Below are 16,979 nucleotides of genomic sequence, written 5' to 3'. Positions count from 1 at the left end.
ATCCGCACACCCATCCATCCATCCATCCATCATCCATCCATCCTCCATCCATCCATCCATCCATCCATCCATCCATCCATCCTCCATCCATCCATCCATCCATTCTCCATCCATCCTCCATCCATCCTCCATCCATCCATCCATCTGCCATCCATCCTTCTATCCTCCATCCTCATCCATCCATCCATCCATCCATCCATCCATCCATCCATCCATCCATCCTCCATCCATCCTCCATCATCCATCCATCCATCCATCCATCCACCCTTTCATACTTCAAACTATTTGTCGATTGACTTCAATATTTTCTTTCTTGCTATGGTTAGGTTTTTTAATTTATTAATAAAGTATATGTAAAGTATGTAAGAAGGGCCCCAAAATAATGAATTAAATGCCTGACCAGCTCCTAGGTCAAAAAATAAGGCTTTAAAGACTAGTTTGTCCCATCTTACACTCATTCTTCTCCCTTCCTAGGAGGAGACAGCTATCCCAATCTTTCTATTAATCATTTCCTTGTTTTCTTTATAGTTTTACTATAAAGTTTTACTATATACTCTGTGTATTCCAAAAGCATGTATTCATTGACTTTCCCTGCTTTTTACTTCTGTGTTAGTGGCACCATACTGTACCTATTAAGTTTTTGAGATTCACCCTTGATGATTCCTTCATTTTCATTGCTTATGGTGTGAATATGCTATCATTTATCCATCTTACTAATGATGGACATTTGATGGGAGATGTATTAGTTATCTACTGCTGTAAAAGATTATGCCAACACTTAGCAGCTTGAAACAATACCCAACAGCCCCTGTTATCTCACAGATTCTGTGGGTACCCCCCAGGAGTTGCTTCGGAGAGTGTCTCTGATTCAAGCTATAAGCAAGGTATTGGCCAGGGTTATGGTCATCCCAAGCCTGGGGCTGGAAGGACCCTTCAGTGCTCACTCGCAGAACAGCTGGCAGCTCTCTGACTCCCTGGCTTTGGTAGGACACATCAATTCTTTGCCACATAGTTCATGCAAGTCTCGGCATGGCAGAGTGAAGGCTCCCAGAGAGAAAGCCTAAAGCCAGATTCTCTTTGTAACCTGATCTCCAAGCGACATTCCCATCACTTTTGCTATTTTCTATTAGTTACAAATGAGTCACCAATGCCAGGCCACACTCAAGGAGAGGTAGTTACAGGAAAGCTTGAATATCCGGAGGTAGGGATTATGGGGTTATTTTAAAGGCTGCCTGCTACAGGGGTTATGAACAAATAATGATGTCCTCTAGCATTCTTGTCCTCTAGATGACTCTCTCTGGTGTACAACCACAGACCATTCCCCAGGTGTAGAAGTCCCAGGTGTATAGTCAATTCTACTAGACTATTTCCAAGAGGTTTCCAATGTGTCCTGGCAGTTTGCGCTCCCTCCAGCAGCAAATGAGGTCCCCTGCTGTTCTACACACTTGTCATAACTTGGTTTAATCAATTTTCATTTCAGCCAATCTGTTGGGCTTGGAATAACATTCCATTGTGATTTTAATTAGTTTTTGTCTGGTAACTAATGAAGTTGGCTGTTTTTTTTTCATGTATTAGTAGATCATCATGCTTTTTCTCTATGAAATGCTGGTTCTTGTCTTGACTGATCTTCATATTGGGTTGTCTTTTTCGTTGTTGATTTATTGAAATAGTTTCCTTATATAATCTATGCTAATAAATCCTTGTTAGCGATGGATGCTGCAGACATCTGCTTTCAATTGATGTTTCTCATTTCTTCCTCTGCATCACCTTGTCTGACTCTTTTGATAGACAAAGTTTTGAATTTAAATTTCAAGATACCAGTATTTTTTTTCATAGTCTGTCTTTTCAAAGTTTGTCAATTTTGATAAACTGTTTACTAAAGAGAATAAATTAATTTTATTCTATTTGTTAATACTTTATACCATAATTATAAGTATATGTTCCAAATATGTATACTTTATATATCTACTATTTACTACTTTCCTCTAAAAGTTTTTACAGTTTTGCCTTTGCAATTAGCCTTAATCACCTGGAAACTGAATTTAATGTTGTTTATTCCCTATGTATAATCAATTGTCCTAACACCAGTGATCAGCATGAATTAAATTTTCCATATATGAATGATTTTTGTTTTAAGCTCCTTACTCTCTTTCCTTATCTATTTGTCTAACTCTGCATCAATACTAATTTTTAACTATTATAGTTTTACACTAAAACTTGGAACCTGATAGGACATTTGAACATTTGACCATCCATATAAATACTTAAACAAACTTATCAAGTTCTTTAAAACAAAACAAGAAGACAAACCTTCTGGAGTTGTTCTTGGTTTTGCTTTTATTCTCTGTATCCACTTGGAGAAAATAACCTCTTTAAGATGAAGCTTTCTTTTTATGAACTTGGTATATACTGCTATTTATTTAGGCTGCCTTTATGTTTTTAACGTTTCATAATATTTTCATTGTTTTCATTTTGCTCATTTGTGTTAAATAGATATAAGTATATATATATTTACTACTATTATAAATTTTTCTGTTATAAAAATTATATTTTGTAGCTTATTGTCGCTGGCATGTAGAAATTCAATTCTTTTCATATGCCATATGTATGATTACATTTCAATCAGACTTAAACTCATCATCATTCTAAATTTACCTATAGATTCTTTCAGATTTGCTATGCAAGTATCTGAAAATGTATCTGAAAATGACAATTTTATGTTCTGCTTTCCAATCTTTATACCTGTAATTTCTTTTTCCTGTCTTACTGCATTGACTAGGATCTCCAATATAATATTGAAAATGTAAAGAAGGTTTTCTTGTTTTATCCTTCAGATAATAAGGAGAAAGATTTCATTATATCACTTTTAAATATGGCATTTGCTGCAATTATCTTTTAATGCCTGGTTCCATGATAAGAATGTTTCAATTCTTCCTTTGGTAAACACTTGTATGATGGGTAGATGTTTTATTGAATGTATCTTCCGTAGCTATTCATTTTCTCATATAATTTTTTTCTTTAAATATGTTAACATGGTTAAGTATTCAATTTTTAATGTTAGATAATTTTACATTCCTGGAATAAATACTCCATGGTAAATATGCAATAACTTTTATACATAAATGTAGATACAAAGAGAAGCATTAGATAGTTATATCTATGTATGTGAATGTAGGCTGAGATGTAATTATCCTTTTTGGTAGGAACCCTATCTGTTGCTGATATCATATCATTAAAAATGATGGGTAGCATTCTCACTACTGCTGTTCTCTGGAAGATGAACAGCAAAATAGACTTATTTTGCTAATTTATGCAAAATAGACTTATCTGATTCTTAACTGTTCCCTCACATCACCAGCAAAATCCTGTGTTGTAGTTTACTTCGCCAAAGGATATAAAACTTTGGTTCAATCACTTTAAGATTTATAGGACTGTTTTTGTATGGGGTAAGTTTTGGCAGATGGTATTGTCCAAGATATTTAACCATTTCAATTAATAGAATAAAATTGTTCCTAACATTTTGTTATCTGTTTAGATATTTCCATCATCTATTATTTATGTGTAAATTTTATATATAAATTATTTTTGTTTGCATTAATTTTGCCAAAATTTGAACTACTTTATTAGCTCTTCCCCATACACACAAAATTGTTTATTTTACTATGTTACTTATTTTCCAGTTCTTCCTGGTGTCACGAATTTTTCTGTAATTTTTTTCCTAAGCCCCTAAGTTACATTATGCTTAGTACATTAATTTTTGAGCTTTTCTTCTTACATAAGCTCTTGTGTCTAAAACTTTGCATCACTGCTTTTTATCTACATCTCCCAAGTTTGATATGAATATTTAGTTATGTTGCTTTAATATTTATAATTTATGGGTTTTTGTTTGAGTCATGAATTTCTTAGACGTCTGTCTTTTATATCCAATCACATATATGAAGATTGTCAATGTTGCCTTATTTATAATGTAGTTAGAGAATATATGATATTAATTCCTTTGGGTTTTTTAATTTCTCCTGATAATCTAGCACATTTTTTTATTTGTATACTTAAACATAATGTCTAATCTATAATTATATAATTCCGACATATTTTTAGAACAAGTATATTAATTATTCAGTCTCATTTGATCATGGTATAAGAGCCTTCTAATGTATTGTTGAATGTACTGTTGTAAAATTTTGCTGAGGATTTGATTTTTGCATTGATTTTCTCTTTTTTAAGATTTATTTTTACTTATGCATACAAGAACTGGGGTGTAGGCCTGAGCTTCAGAGGGGTGAGAGGATTCATCAGAGACAGAGTGGGGAGCAGAACAGGCCTATCTACTGAGATACACTGCTGAGGGGAGCAGCAGGCAAGACAAGAGAGGTCTGTTGGGCCATGTGGGGCAGCTTCCTGGCCAGGGATCAAACTTGTGTAGGTAGCGTCATAGTGCTGAGACTTAGCGCCTTGTGCCACCAGGGAGGCCTGATTTTTGCATTGATTTTCATAAGGGATTTTGGTCTGTAATTTTCTTTTCTTTTCGTTAGTGTTCTTATCTGGCTTTGGTATCAGAATAAGGATAAGTCTCAAACAATGCAATCACTTTAAAGCAATTTATCTTTATGAATGTCCAACTTACAGTGGTGCTTAAAATAATGCATATTTTATTTTTATTTGCTTTTATACCCCACAAGATATATTTGCATTTAAACAGTCAGTATTGGGCCTCCCCGGTTGTGCAGGGGTTGAGCGCTGGGTTGCAAAGCTGCCTACAGCCTCTGCAGCGCCGGTTCAATCCCCAGCCACCCAGCAAGGGTCCCACATGGCTCGCAGACCTCTCCTGCCGCCCGCTGCTCCCCTCAGCAGTGTACTTCGTCAGTCTGCCTGCTCTGCTCCCCGCTCTGGCTCTGGTGAATTCTCTCACCCTCCTTCTGACTGTACCCAGTGCTTGTATAAATAAGTAAATAAATCTTTAAAAAAATTTTAAAAAAATAGTCAGTATTACCTTATAGCTCCAGTGTATTTCTCTTCCAGTATCTATATTCCTTCCCACAGCTCTGTGTTGCTAGCTTGGATAATTTTCCTTAATCCTGAAAAATTCTTTTTTATAATCCTTATACTGTGTTGGAAACGAATTCTGCCAGCCTTTGTTTTTCTAAAACTATCTTTAATTTGCCTTCACTTTTAAGGGATATTTTTGCTGTGCATAGAGTTTTAGCTTGGCAGATTTTTCTTTTCTTTTTAGAAAAGCAATTCCATTGTGTTCTGGTTTTCATCATTTCTTTTAGAAAAGCCATCTGTACTATTGTTCCTTTTAATGGAAAGTATCCTTTATCTGTGGCTGATTTCAGATTTCCTTTCTGAATTTGTTTTTTAGCAGTTTTACTATGATGTGTTTGAATGCAATTTTCTTTGTTTTTATTCTGCTTGAGGAATGTAACTTTCTTTCAGTCTGAGTTTTGATTTTTTTTTTATCTCTTTAATGGAATTTCAGTCATTAATTATTAACATGTTGCTTCTGTTTCATTTTCTCTCTTCTTCTATGACTTTGAATACACATAAAGCATAATTTTGACCACATCTCATAATTCTATTATGCTCTTTGTATAGCTTCTCATCTTTTTGTGCAACATCATTTCTGCCTCTTATTTTTGGATACCCTCTATTGACCTTCGTTACAGTTCATTAAATCTCTGATCATTTTCATACAATAGGCTATTAAAGCCAACTACTGAATTCTTGATTTTAATTATTCTTTTTATCCCTGTAATTTTTACTTTACTCTTTATGAGTTTTAATTCTACTGAACTTCTCCAAACCTGTTGGGGGCAGATGGATGTTGAACATATTCATCAGTTATTTTAAAGTCAGTCCCTGTCTAAGAACCCAAATGTCTGAAATATCTATAAGCCTATTTCTGTTATTTGTTGTTTCTCCTGTCTCCTGAGTTCTTGGCAATTTATCTGAGTTTTGGCCTTTCTCTAAATACTTGGTTGGTTTCAGGACATCATGAATGAAAAAAATTTAAAGGTTCTGGTGATGTTACTTTTTCTCAAAGAGAATTTTTGATGGGGTAGGGGACAGATAAAGTGCCAACATATTACCTTTACACTGTCAATACGTTTTTAATTTTCTGAGAACTGGTCCATTTCAAATTTTCCCTTTAACCAAGAGGCTAATGCTTACTCCTTTGTTATTCTTGTTTATAGCCATGGATTTTCTCAGGTCTCAACTGAACGCAAAATAGGTTCATAAGAATCATCTACTTTGATGAAACTTTGCTTTATTCCAAGAACATACTGAGATACTGAGATGTCTGTTCAATTGCTTATTGTTTTAGCCATTATTTTCTGCAAGATTTTTTGTCTGCATGCACAGCTTAGGAGTCAACCAATGACTTAAGGGGAATTTGTACTTAGATTTTTAAATTCATTTCACTCAAATTTGCTCTTTAAAATTGTGCCCTTGGATTCCAGTTCAATTGATCATCTTGAACCAGTGAGTCTGCATTCTCTCCTTGGCCTTGGTCCACATTGTGAATTGGGATAGTCTTTAAAGGGAGAAGTGCCAGAGAATGTGGAGCTTGTGTGCTGTTTTCCTTTCCTCAGGGATGTAACTCCTCATGTCCTATGCTGCTTCCCCTTCAGAGTCTTCTATTTCCTGTAGTTCACCCAACTTTATTGCAATCTTATGTAGGTAGATGGATTCTTCCAAGCAAGGTAGTCTCTCAATGCCAGAATTAGATGTCTCTCACTATTTTATCTTAAATCTATTATTTATCTAAGGTTGTTTTATTCATTCTTGAATGACATTCTTTAAAATGTCCTTAAAAGCAGATCATGTGATAATAAATGCTCAGTATTTATATATGTTGGTCTGAAAATAACATTTTTAAGGCTCTTGTAAGAGTAGGAAAGGGTAGGAAAGCAGGGAGGGTACATTTGGGTAGCACCAGTTTTATGCTATTATGGATCGTACCACTTTGAGCATTCTAGTACATGTCTTTTGGCAACAGGTATGTGTATTTCTACTAGAAGAAGTGTTACTGAATTGTCCCATTTTTTTAAATTTCGAATGGTTTTGATAACATTTAAAAAATATGGAATGTCTAAAGAAAAAAATTATTGGTCAACCCTCCCCACTTGCTGAAGTGGTCAAACCTATCCTCATTTTCCTGTCAAATAAACATAAACATACAAATATAGGGTCATACTTTTTCATTGAAAATAGATATGGAGAACATTCCTCAAGGTATGACTTGAGCTCATCCTTTTTAAGAATGCCATATACTATTTTATAGCATAGTTTTCTAATAAATTGTCCATTCATTCCTATGTGACAGAACTTACTATTTCAATAATTATTTCAGTGCTTTCCAGGTTTCGTGAAAGACTCTATAACTCATCATAGAAACTGGAAAGAAAAGCCAAAACTCTAGGAGAAGTAGAAAGGATATAGAACTTAAAATAAAACTGAACTAATAACATGAAACCTGAAACAGAAAGAGATGATAGTGTCAGCTAAAATTTGGAGAGCTATAGAAAGAAAACAAAAAGGTTTACAGGAGAAAACTAAAGTAAAAGAGGAGAAAACTTACAATACAGGCAGTGTGTGATTTGATCAGTTTTCTACATCAAGCTGTTCCTCTCTTTTTTCGAGTGACCTGGGATTACCTTCCTTACCCCAGGGCATCTGTCTTGTCCGTCCATCTGTCAAGGAGCACCTGTTCATGGCCAGAAAAAGTGGCAAATTTAAAGACAAATAAAACACAGAATTTCACTTATGCTTATTGTAGTTTGGGGATTTATAATGAAATCTGAAATAATACAAGTTCCACTTTGGAAGTTTGGAAGTTTGGAAGTTTCAGGCAAGACATAGTTTTGTGATAAAGAAGGTGTTTTACATGGTCTTTTCTTGAGGTCAGTTCAGTCTGGGGACAGGGTCTCAAGAATCTGGAAAATTAGGGTCAGGAGCAGTGAGAGGTGAGGAAACTGGAGAATGCAGAGGCCACAAAAACCACTTAGGCCTTTGGGCCAGTCATAAAAAAGTGACAAATGCTTTCTGGCCCAGGGTTGAAAGTTGAGCTCATCAAGCTAGATGAGCAGACAGATTCACAGGGGACCTGGCTCAAAAGTCAAGCACTGGATCCAGCTCTTACTTGATTAAAATGAATCAGGACTAGGAACAAAGTTCAAGAAACCTCCAATACCCAACCCCCCCCCCAAAAGGCAACCAATTATAGCAATGTCACTGCCAGCTGTTTGAGCAGGACATTTCATCTATTTTTAGTGGATTATATCTTATTTTATCACAAAATAATGCAGATTACTATTAAAATGTTAATGAACTGAATGAAATAAAAATATAAGTAATCTACCCGCCCAGGATAACTAATTCTAAATTGGATGTATATCATCCATTACAATTTCTCTGTTCTCTATCATCCATTCTAATTTCTCTGTAAATCATAAACATATTTTAAGTTTCTTGTACAAATTGAAGTCTAACGCTCCATTTTACTACCACGTTAAGTGTTAAAAGTGTAAATAAATATATAGCCTAACTCCTGGTATATATAGATATAGATATCTACATCTGTCCATCCATCCATCCATCGATAAATAGATAGATAGATAGATAGATAGATAGATAGATAGATAGATGGATGGATAGGTGGATGGGTGGATGGATGGATAAATGGATGGATGGATAGATGGATAGATGGATGGATACTTGGATAGGTGGATGGATGGATAGATAGATGGATGGATGGATAGATAGATGGATGGATGGATGGATGGATGGATGGATGGATGGATGGATGGATGGATGGATGGATGGATAGATGGTGAGGGGGTAGCTTATCCTTAGAAATCGTTGTGTATTAGATCCTGCAAAATTTATCACTACTGGTCAACCCCTCTCTCGTAAATAGTCTCGCTGATTTCTCCTTTAAGGAGTCACCCTGCCACACTCCAAGGGCGGGTCTGGGTCTCCACCCGGATTCTGGCCTCCTCTTCCCGCAGAAACTGACACAAAGCGGGGCCTCTGCGGTCCTGGGGGCGGTGTCAGGCCCCGCCCCCGCCGCGGCGGCTGCCAATCAGCTCCCAGGACGGCCCCCCGCGCCCCGCTTCTGCCCCGCATCCCTCCTGCGCCGCGCGCCGCCCTCCGCCTGCGCCACGGTTCTCCGGTCCCGGGCGGTCGGGCGGGTCTCCGCGTCGCCCCTCTGCAGAGGAGCCCCCCGCGACTGCCGGCGCTGGGAATTGCTGGACCGCGGGTGAGTCTTGCCCGGAGATGGTTTCTGGAACCCGCGCAGGCCGGGCCCGGTGGCCGGGTGCGCAGCGGCGAGGGGCCCGGGGGGCTCAGGGGTGCCGGGGGCGGGGGGGGGCCTCGGGTCCCGCGAGAGGCGGCGCCGCGGGGCTGGGGAGGCGCCGGGCTTGGGCCCTGGGGCCTGGGGCCTGGGCGAGCCGGGGGCTCTCCAGGATTCCCTGCGGTTTCTCCGAGTCTGGTTCTGATTTTGCTTTTTTCTGCCACGCTAGGTCATTAACGTAGTGCTGCGTTTCTTCTCGTCCGAGGGGAGTGTTCCAAAGGTGCAGATGCGTGCAGAATATGATATAATCAGATTCATCAGAAGCTGACATTTTGTCACCTTTGCTTCTGCGCTCTGTTCTCCCTCTCACTCGCTTACCCCTCCTTTTATGGAAAACAAAACCAGACAGAACCCCCTCCCCCAAATCTCATGCGCTCCCCATGCCCAGAGACAGGCTAGATTGGAGGTGGGTTGATAGAGAGATACACAGTTTGTCCTTTTCTTAATTATGTGTCTATTAGCAAATACCTATTTTGAATTTTAAATTGTTTTATGAAACAAAATTGCCAAATTTTAAGCTGGGGTTAGTCCTGCCATTTCAGATCCTTGGAAACGGACCCCTGAAGCAAGTCACCAGCCTCCTCCTTTAGCGGGGACCCCTGAGCCTGGAGAAGCTCCCACCAGGCCTGGCAGCCTCGGCAGTCCCTGCGTGCCAGGCTTGAATCCAGTTTCTCTTGATTTTTGCTCCTGCCTTTTCCTCTGCATAAACCCTCCTGCCGAGGCTGCCTGTCCAAATGCCCCTATTGATTATTGTGCACATGATTCCATTTGGGGGCAGGGGTGGAGGAGGGATGGAGAAAGGACATCTGGCTTGGATTTGGGCCAAAACTATAGTCAGGACTAAAAGGTATGCCTTTTCCTGAGATGTGAAATATTGACCCCTAGAGCAACGACCTGAACATCTATTTTGTTTAACTAGCGCTCCCACCATGTGACTGTCTTCCAGGTACTGGGCTAAGAACTTTACAAGTTTTCGCTCACCTAATTTAAGCCGCTTTCCTAATTTACGTCTTACCATGAATCTCTAATGGAGGTCCTAATTTTATCTTCCCCATTGTACAGGTAATAAAACGAAGGCACAGAGGAATAATAATGTGCCCCAGATCGCTCAGTATTGTAAGTGCGGCCTGAGATCTGAATCGGGGCCATCTGGTAACCTTCTGGGTTCCTAACCACTACGCTGGCCTGTGTTTTCCATGCTAAACTGCCTGAGGGAGCTGAAGTCACAGCACAGAGTAGGACCAAAATCACAACACAGAGTAAGACCAAAATCACAGCACAGAGTAGGGCTGAAATTCATGGGGCCTGGGGTTGGGGGCAGGGGAGGAGCAGCTGTCAGCTTGCTATCAGAAAGGCCTTGAGAAAGAGGATTTGGAATGTACAGAGAATAAATTTTAGCTGTCCATTGTTTGAAATACACTCTTACTTTTTGATTTACAAAAGTAACACATCAAACAACACAAAGGATGCCAGGCTAGGGAGGTTGCGCTCAGCTCGTCCTGCGCTTCAACAATATTAGCTCAAGAGGTGTATCCTTCCATTCTGCCACCACACACGCACACACACACACACACACAGGCTGCTTTCTATAAAAATGACAGCATGGCCAGTAATGTCTCCAACTTGTCTGCCCCTCGCCAATAAATATATCGTGTCCCCCCCAAGTAAATGGAGACCCGTTTAGTTGGCTGTTGGATAATGTTCCACAGACTGCCCCATCTTTTTGTTCGCTCTTTTCCTCACTAATGAGGAGCCGGCGAAGTGCCAGGGCTGGACGGAACCGCGGTCCACGCCTGCAGGACCGGGCCGGCGCGCTGGGCCCACGGGCCGCCACACAAAGGAGCGCTGTCCCCGCCAGGCGCCGCCCCTCGGGCGCCCGCCGGCCCGGAGGAAGTGGGGTGGAGACTCCTCAGGAAACCCCTCCTCTGCTCCCGCCCGGCTCCTCCGGCTCCTCCAGCTCCGGCTCCCGGCTCGGTCGCCCCCTCCGCGCCGGCCCGGGACCGTGCGCGCCCAGCCCTGCCCCGCCCGGCGCCCCCCGGGAAGTTGCGGGGCGGCCTGGTGAGTGGCCCCCGGAGCCCGCGGGCTGGATGGACTCGGCCTGGGCCTGGGCGAGGGCGGGCGGGAGGCAGAGGGGGCTGGGGGAGAGGGGAGGCGAGGGGCTGGGTGCCCAGATCGGGGCTGGCACCCTGGCTGTCAGCGCCCGCGGGGGGCCCGGCCCCGGGTCCGCAGCCCCCGCCCGCCGCGCTGCTGCTCCTCCCCCCGGGGCTCTGACATCTGATGTGGCTTTGCTGGCTTTGTGTGGTCGAGCTGCGCACAGGCCTGGCCAGAGAAACACCGTGTAATCTGCAACTTTATCGGATGAGAAAGACTTAGCCCCGGGAGGAGGCGAGGCGCGCGCAGGGTCACCCGGGGAGCTGGTGACAGAGCATCACTTCTGGCCTACTGCCCTTTGGCCTTTGCAAATACCGTCCCCGGGACTGAGAGCCTCACCTCTGCCCCGGATTGGGACGTGTGTGTGTGTGTGTGTGTGTGTGTGTGTGTGCGCGCGCGCGCGTGCGCGCGCACGAGTGAGTGTGCTCCCACCCACCCAGACCCGGTGCCAGCCGGACTGCAGAATTAGCTGCCAAGCTGAGCTTTTCCACTTGGCTCCCCGCCTCCCCCTTGTGCCTCCCCTCTCCTCGATGCCCGCCCACCCCCCAGCCCCTCCTCGCTCCTCTGACGTCCTGGCTATGCTCTTTGCGCGCTGGCTCCGGGCCTGGGGCGGACAGGAGGAGGGAGAAGTTAGTACTGACAGCCCCTCCGTGTTAAGAATGTCCTGTCTCTGGCTCGCGCACTGTCCATTGCACAGAGCACCCTCCCAGGCAGGCGGATCAGCAGCAGCGCCTGGGCTTTATTTTATTATTATTTTTTTAGTAACCAGGGTCACCTCACTCCTGGGCTAGGGCTCCTGCATCTTGCGGGGAGTTATCTAGGGAGAGAAGTGAGCTGATCCAGAGAGGACAGAGAGCCCCCATGGGAACCAGGGAATATGAGGATGGGGTAAGGTGGAAATAAGGGATTGGAAGAGGCAAAGTCAGGGATCCAGCTTGCTTTCCTGGGGATGGGGAAGGGATGGTTGGGGAGGTGATAGTCTGTCTTTTAAGCTGGGTGGCAGCGGGTGTACAGATGGGAGCTTCTTTTTTGCCATCTATCCTTGCACGTGTATTACCTATTCTTTAACTAGAGGAACTAAATCATTTTAAAGTGGAAATCAAGTAAGACTGAGCTGGGCCTGTGTAGGACAGAGTAGGGAGGAAGGGCTTGAGACAACCCACTTCCAGTTTTGTCAAAGTTGATGGATGTTGGGAAAGATATTGGACAAATATAGAAATAAAGACAAAGGGTCCGTGGAAGAAAGCAGCGTGCACTTTGGTTCATGAGGACTGATAGAACGGGATGTCTGATACTCCGTTTTTCAAGCCCAGGGTAGCTCTTTGCTGAGAAGGTGACCTTATATTAGCACTTACAGCCACACCCTCCACTCAGTCCTCCATCCAGGAGTACCCGCTTGTTCTGAGTACCTGTTTGTTCTCAGAGACGCTAAAGAACAGAACCTACCCCCTGACCAGCACGTCCCCACTTTGGGGATTTGAAAACAAGCTCTAATGCAAGTTGTGGTGCAATAGCCCCGGGGGGCCTGCTACCCACCTTCCCTTCTGGGTACATATCTCAAAGGGAAGCAGTTTAGGCCCCATGGAGCTGCCTAGTAGTAGGAATGGGAGTTGTGTAAAGATCTCTCTCTGGGTTACAGATTGTGCCTGGGGTACCCTCTGCTTTTGAGGTGCCTTGGGTTCCAGTAAGCTAGAGGGGTCCAGAGTGGGCCAGGGGGACCAGGGGAGGAACCTTGCCAGGAGAGAAGCAGGGACTCCCCATGGAGCTAGGAGAACCAGAGAGTCAGAGAGCTGGCGAGAATGGGAAAGTGCAGGGAACCCCACAGCACTGCAGGGAACCCCACAGGGGTGGAAATCAGATGTATTGGTGGGCAATTGTACAGCCTGGGGGGGAGAGGAAGGAAGATGCTTTAGGGCCAGTGAGATGGGATCAGTTGATGAACCTAAATGTGTATATACTCAGCCATTTACTGTGTGTTTTACTTGCTTGATGGACTTTATATTAGCTAGAAATGTGTTATTTCTAATGGTAATGGTAATGCATTCGGCATGAGGGGCTGGAGATGTGTATAAAGAGAAAATATACCGAAATCTCTCCCCAGCCTAATGCAATCAGTGTTAGCATGTTAGCATGTTCTTATGGGGCTTTCATGAACAAAATGCATACACAATGCTGGTACTTAGCAGGTGACTGTTAAGTCTCTGGAACTTGATTGAGAAGGTCGGCTTGCCATCTACCATCGATCATCTAGGAGATTTGAACCAGTAACACATTTCCCGTCACTGGGTTTTTTGTTTTGTTTGTTTGCCCATCTGTAGTGATAGTACACACCTCCTGGCTTTATTGTCAGGATTAAATCACTTTTGTAAAGCTTTTTCAGTAATGCCTGGAACGTGCAAAGCACTGTCTATGTCATTACTGCTACTAAAATTACTAGTACTACTATTATTATCTTCTTTCATATGAAAATGGGTTTGTGTCCTACATATTATAGTGACTTAAATTTTCACTTAAAAGATATCTAGGACACTCTTTGAGGTAGATGCAAAATAGATTTAGCTCATCCTTTATAACAGCTCTGCGATTGTCCATCATGCAGGATGTCACATGATTCCAATATCCTGGCTCTCCACTTGTGCGATGGCTGGCTAAGATGACACTGGTTGCTCTCAGGGTGCAGGGAAGGGGACACTGGCACAGAGAAGGGACCTCAGGTGTTTTTGGCCTTCCCTCCACTCCCCTGGGCCAGCCCCAGAGGTCAATAGCAGGAGGAGAATTGGAGGAAAGCCTCCAATTCTTTGCCTTTCAAATCTCCCAACCGCCTGCCCATGCCTTTGTCACTTCTCCATAGATGTTTCTTCTCCCAGGAGAGGTCTGCCGTGCCATGTGGGTCTCTCCCTGGCCGGCCGGGAATCGAACCCGCACTGCAGAGGCTGCAGACAGCTTCACAGCGCTGCGCTCAACCTGCTGCACCACTGGGAAGGCCCCAGAAATTTATTCTTTCACAGTTCTGAAGACTTAGAATTGTGAAATCTAGGTACTTGAAGTTTCGTTCTTTCTGGAAGTTCTGAAGCTGACTGTGTCCCTTGCCTCTCTCTTAGCACCTGGTGGTTGCCAGCAGTTTTGGGCCTTCTTGGTGCATAAAAGCATCTCTCCAATCTCTGCCTCCATCTTCTCAGAACATTCTCTCCTGTGTATCTGTAGCTCTCTGTGTCCAAATTCCCTCTTTTTAGAAGGCCACCAGCTGTTAGAGTAGGACCGTCTCAAGTCCAGCGTGACCTCACCTTAACTTGACTATATCCTCAAGACCCCCATTTCCAAATACGGTCACAGCCACAAGTGCCAAGGGTTACATCTTACACATCTTTCTTTGGGGACACAATTTCACCCTCATTCTTCACTCCTGTAGTTTCCTTCTGTGACAGAGAATTGTCTGACCCTTTTAGTTTGACCGTATGGGTTTAGGAGGAGAGGACATGATGTGGTCTCTTGGGTTGGAGACATGGACAGCCTGGCGCGTGCTGGAGCCATCCCAGTGGCGCGTCATCTGCATAACAGGAACAACTGCCCCTTCCTGGGAGGAGTGAGCCCTTTGCTTGACTGTCTACTTGTGCATCTCATTTTCACCAGGCTGAGTCTTTGCTTTCCTCTCTGCAGACACTGATCCAGCCATGGCGACTCCCTCTGCTGCCTTTGAGGCCCTTATGAATGGAGTGACCAGCTGGGATATCCCCGAGGATGCCACCCCAAGTGAACTGCTGCTCATTGGAGAGGCCTCCTTCCCGGTGATGGTGAATGACGTGGGCCAGGTCCTCATCGCTGCCTCCTCCTATGGCCGCGGCCGCCTGGTAGTAGTGGCCCACGAGGACTACCTGGTGGAGGCCCAGCTCACTCCCTTTCTGCTCAATGCAGTGGGCTGGCTTTGTTCTTCCCCTGGGGCCTCCATCGGAGTGCACCCATCCCTGGCACCCTTGGCCAAAATCCTTGAGGGCTCTGGTTTGGAGGCGAAGATCGAGTCGGAAGTGAAAGACTCCCTGGGGGTTTACTGTATCGATGCCTACAATGAAACCATGACTGAGAAGTTGGTCCAGTTTATGAAACGCGGCGGGGGCTTGCTCATTGGAGGCCAAGCCTGGGATTGGGCCAACCAGGGCGATGATGAAAGGGTCCTGTTCACGTTCCCCGGCAACCTCGTGACCAGCGTGGCCGGCATATACTTCACTGAGAACAAAGGGGACACGAGTTTCTTTAAAGTCTCCAAGAAGATGCCCAAGATCCCAGTCTTAGTTAGGTGAGTGCGTAACCCAGTGAGGAACTGATCTCAGGTTAAAAGGCAGACGTGGTTCTTATCTTCACATTGTTCTCAGGCTAAAGAAAATAACTTGCCACTCAGTTGTAGATTCACCATAAATCCACCAAATTTTAAAAATACCCCGACACACAGAAGGTGCCAGGGCCCGATTGCTGCCGCCTCCTCAGAGCAGACCACCTAGCTTAGTGATCGCTTCTTAGGGATCTCTGTCCCAGCCCATTCCATTCCCCCCAAGGATCTAACTTAATAAAATATATTGCTGGCCCCAAGAGTTGGCATTGCTAATCCAGGAAGGTTCATAGAAGAAGGTGGTTTTTGACTGAAATGTGAGGAAGAGGGAAACAGATCCCATAAGACAAAGTCTGGAGAGCTGTGGAAAAAGATCCGGAATGTCAAGCCAGATGGGGTCAGCATGGAAGTAAGAACTCAAGGATTCAGAAGTTGGGAGAGTGGAAAGGAGGGCCAAGTTCTGTGTTACATGTAGGAGTCAGGAAAGGATTTTACCTCTGGGGCAAAAGACCTGACGATGGAGAATGCAGGAGGCAGAGGAGGCTGCACTGGAAGTTCTCTGACACCACTATGATCTGTGCCCCTCGTGCTCCAGCGAGCATCTCCTGCAGAGCTGGACACAGAGCAGCTTAGCAGGGGACAGGGGACTTAGGAAACAATCTTTGGGTGGAGAAAGAGGGAAATAGAAGACAGAGCGGTCCCAGGAGTAGAAGACAGGCCCAGGTCATGTCCTGTGTTATTAAAACCGTCAGCATCCTTGGAGCCCAGAGCACTGGTATTTGGGACCAGTAGGGTTGGGTACAGAAGGACACCAGGGTGAGTATGGGGTTTTAGGGAAAGAATTATGGCCTCTCCTTGGCTTGGAGCTCCTCAGCACCCCACAACTCCATTCTCTCATGGGCAGTGAGGGAGGAAGCATAGTGATTGATCAGACTGATCAGACTTCAGCTCTTCATCCTAAGGAACGGGAAGGTAAGACTTGGTCATAATCCTGTTTAACAACCCGGGCCCCCTTTGTTGTCTGAAAGGATATTTCTCTCCTAAAATTATATGTCTTTGATTCTTTGTCTATGCCTAAATGATCTCTCACCATCATAGAATCTGATTTGGGAAGGGTTAGGGTATCTGTGGGCTCACACATGCATGAAGTCA

At 43.9% G+C, this 16,979-nt stretch overlaps 1 protein-coding gene across 4 annotated transcripts in view; it reads left to right on the top strand.

Annotated features, from left to right (window-relative positions):
• Positions 1-16,979, top strand: part of LOC119248101 (TRPM8 channel-associated factor 1) — a 34,312-nt gene that overhangs the window by 928 nt on the left and 16,405 nt on the right. For 2 of the 4 annotated variants that reach the window (XM_037515109.2, XM_037515084.2), the window contains exon 2: positions 15,164-15,797. In XM_037515109.2, the coding sequence (XP_037371006.1) occupies positions 15,178-15,797 (620 nt within the window). In that variant the 5' untranslated portion in view covers positions 15,164-15,177. Of the gene's footprint in view, positions 1-9,151; positions 9,263-11,360; positions 11,414-15,163; positions 15,798-16,979 lie in introns of those variants that run through there. The other 2 variants (XM_037515093.2, XM_037515101.2) reach the window with 2 other exon arrangements.

The sequence above is a fragment of the Talpa occidentalis genome, unplaced genomic scaffold (genome assembly GCF_014898055.3).
Source record: "Talpa occidentalis isolate TD23 unplaced genomic scaffold, MPIMG_talOcc4v2.1, whole genome shotgun sequence".
Taxonomy (NCBI): Eukaryota; Metazoa; Chordata; class Mammalia; order Eulipotyphla; family Talpidae; genus Talpa; species Talpa occidentalis.
This window is presented reverse-complemented; position numbering and strand designations above follow the sequence as displayed.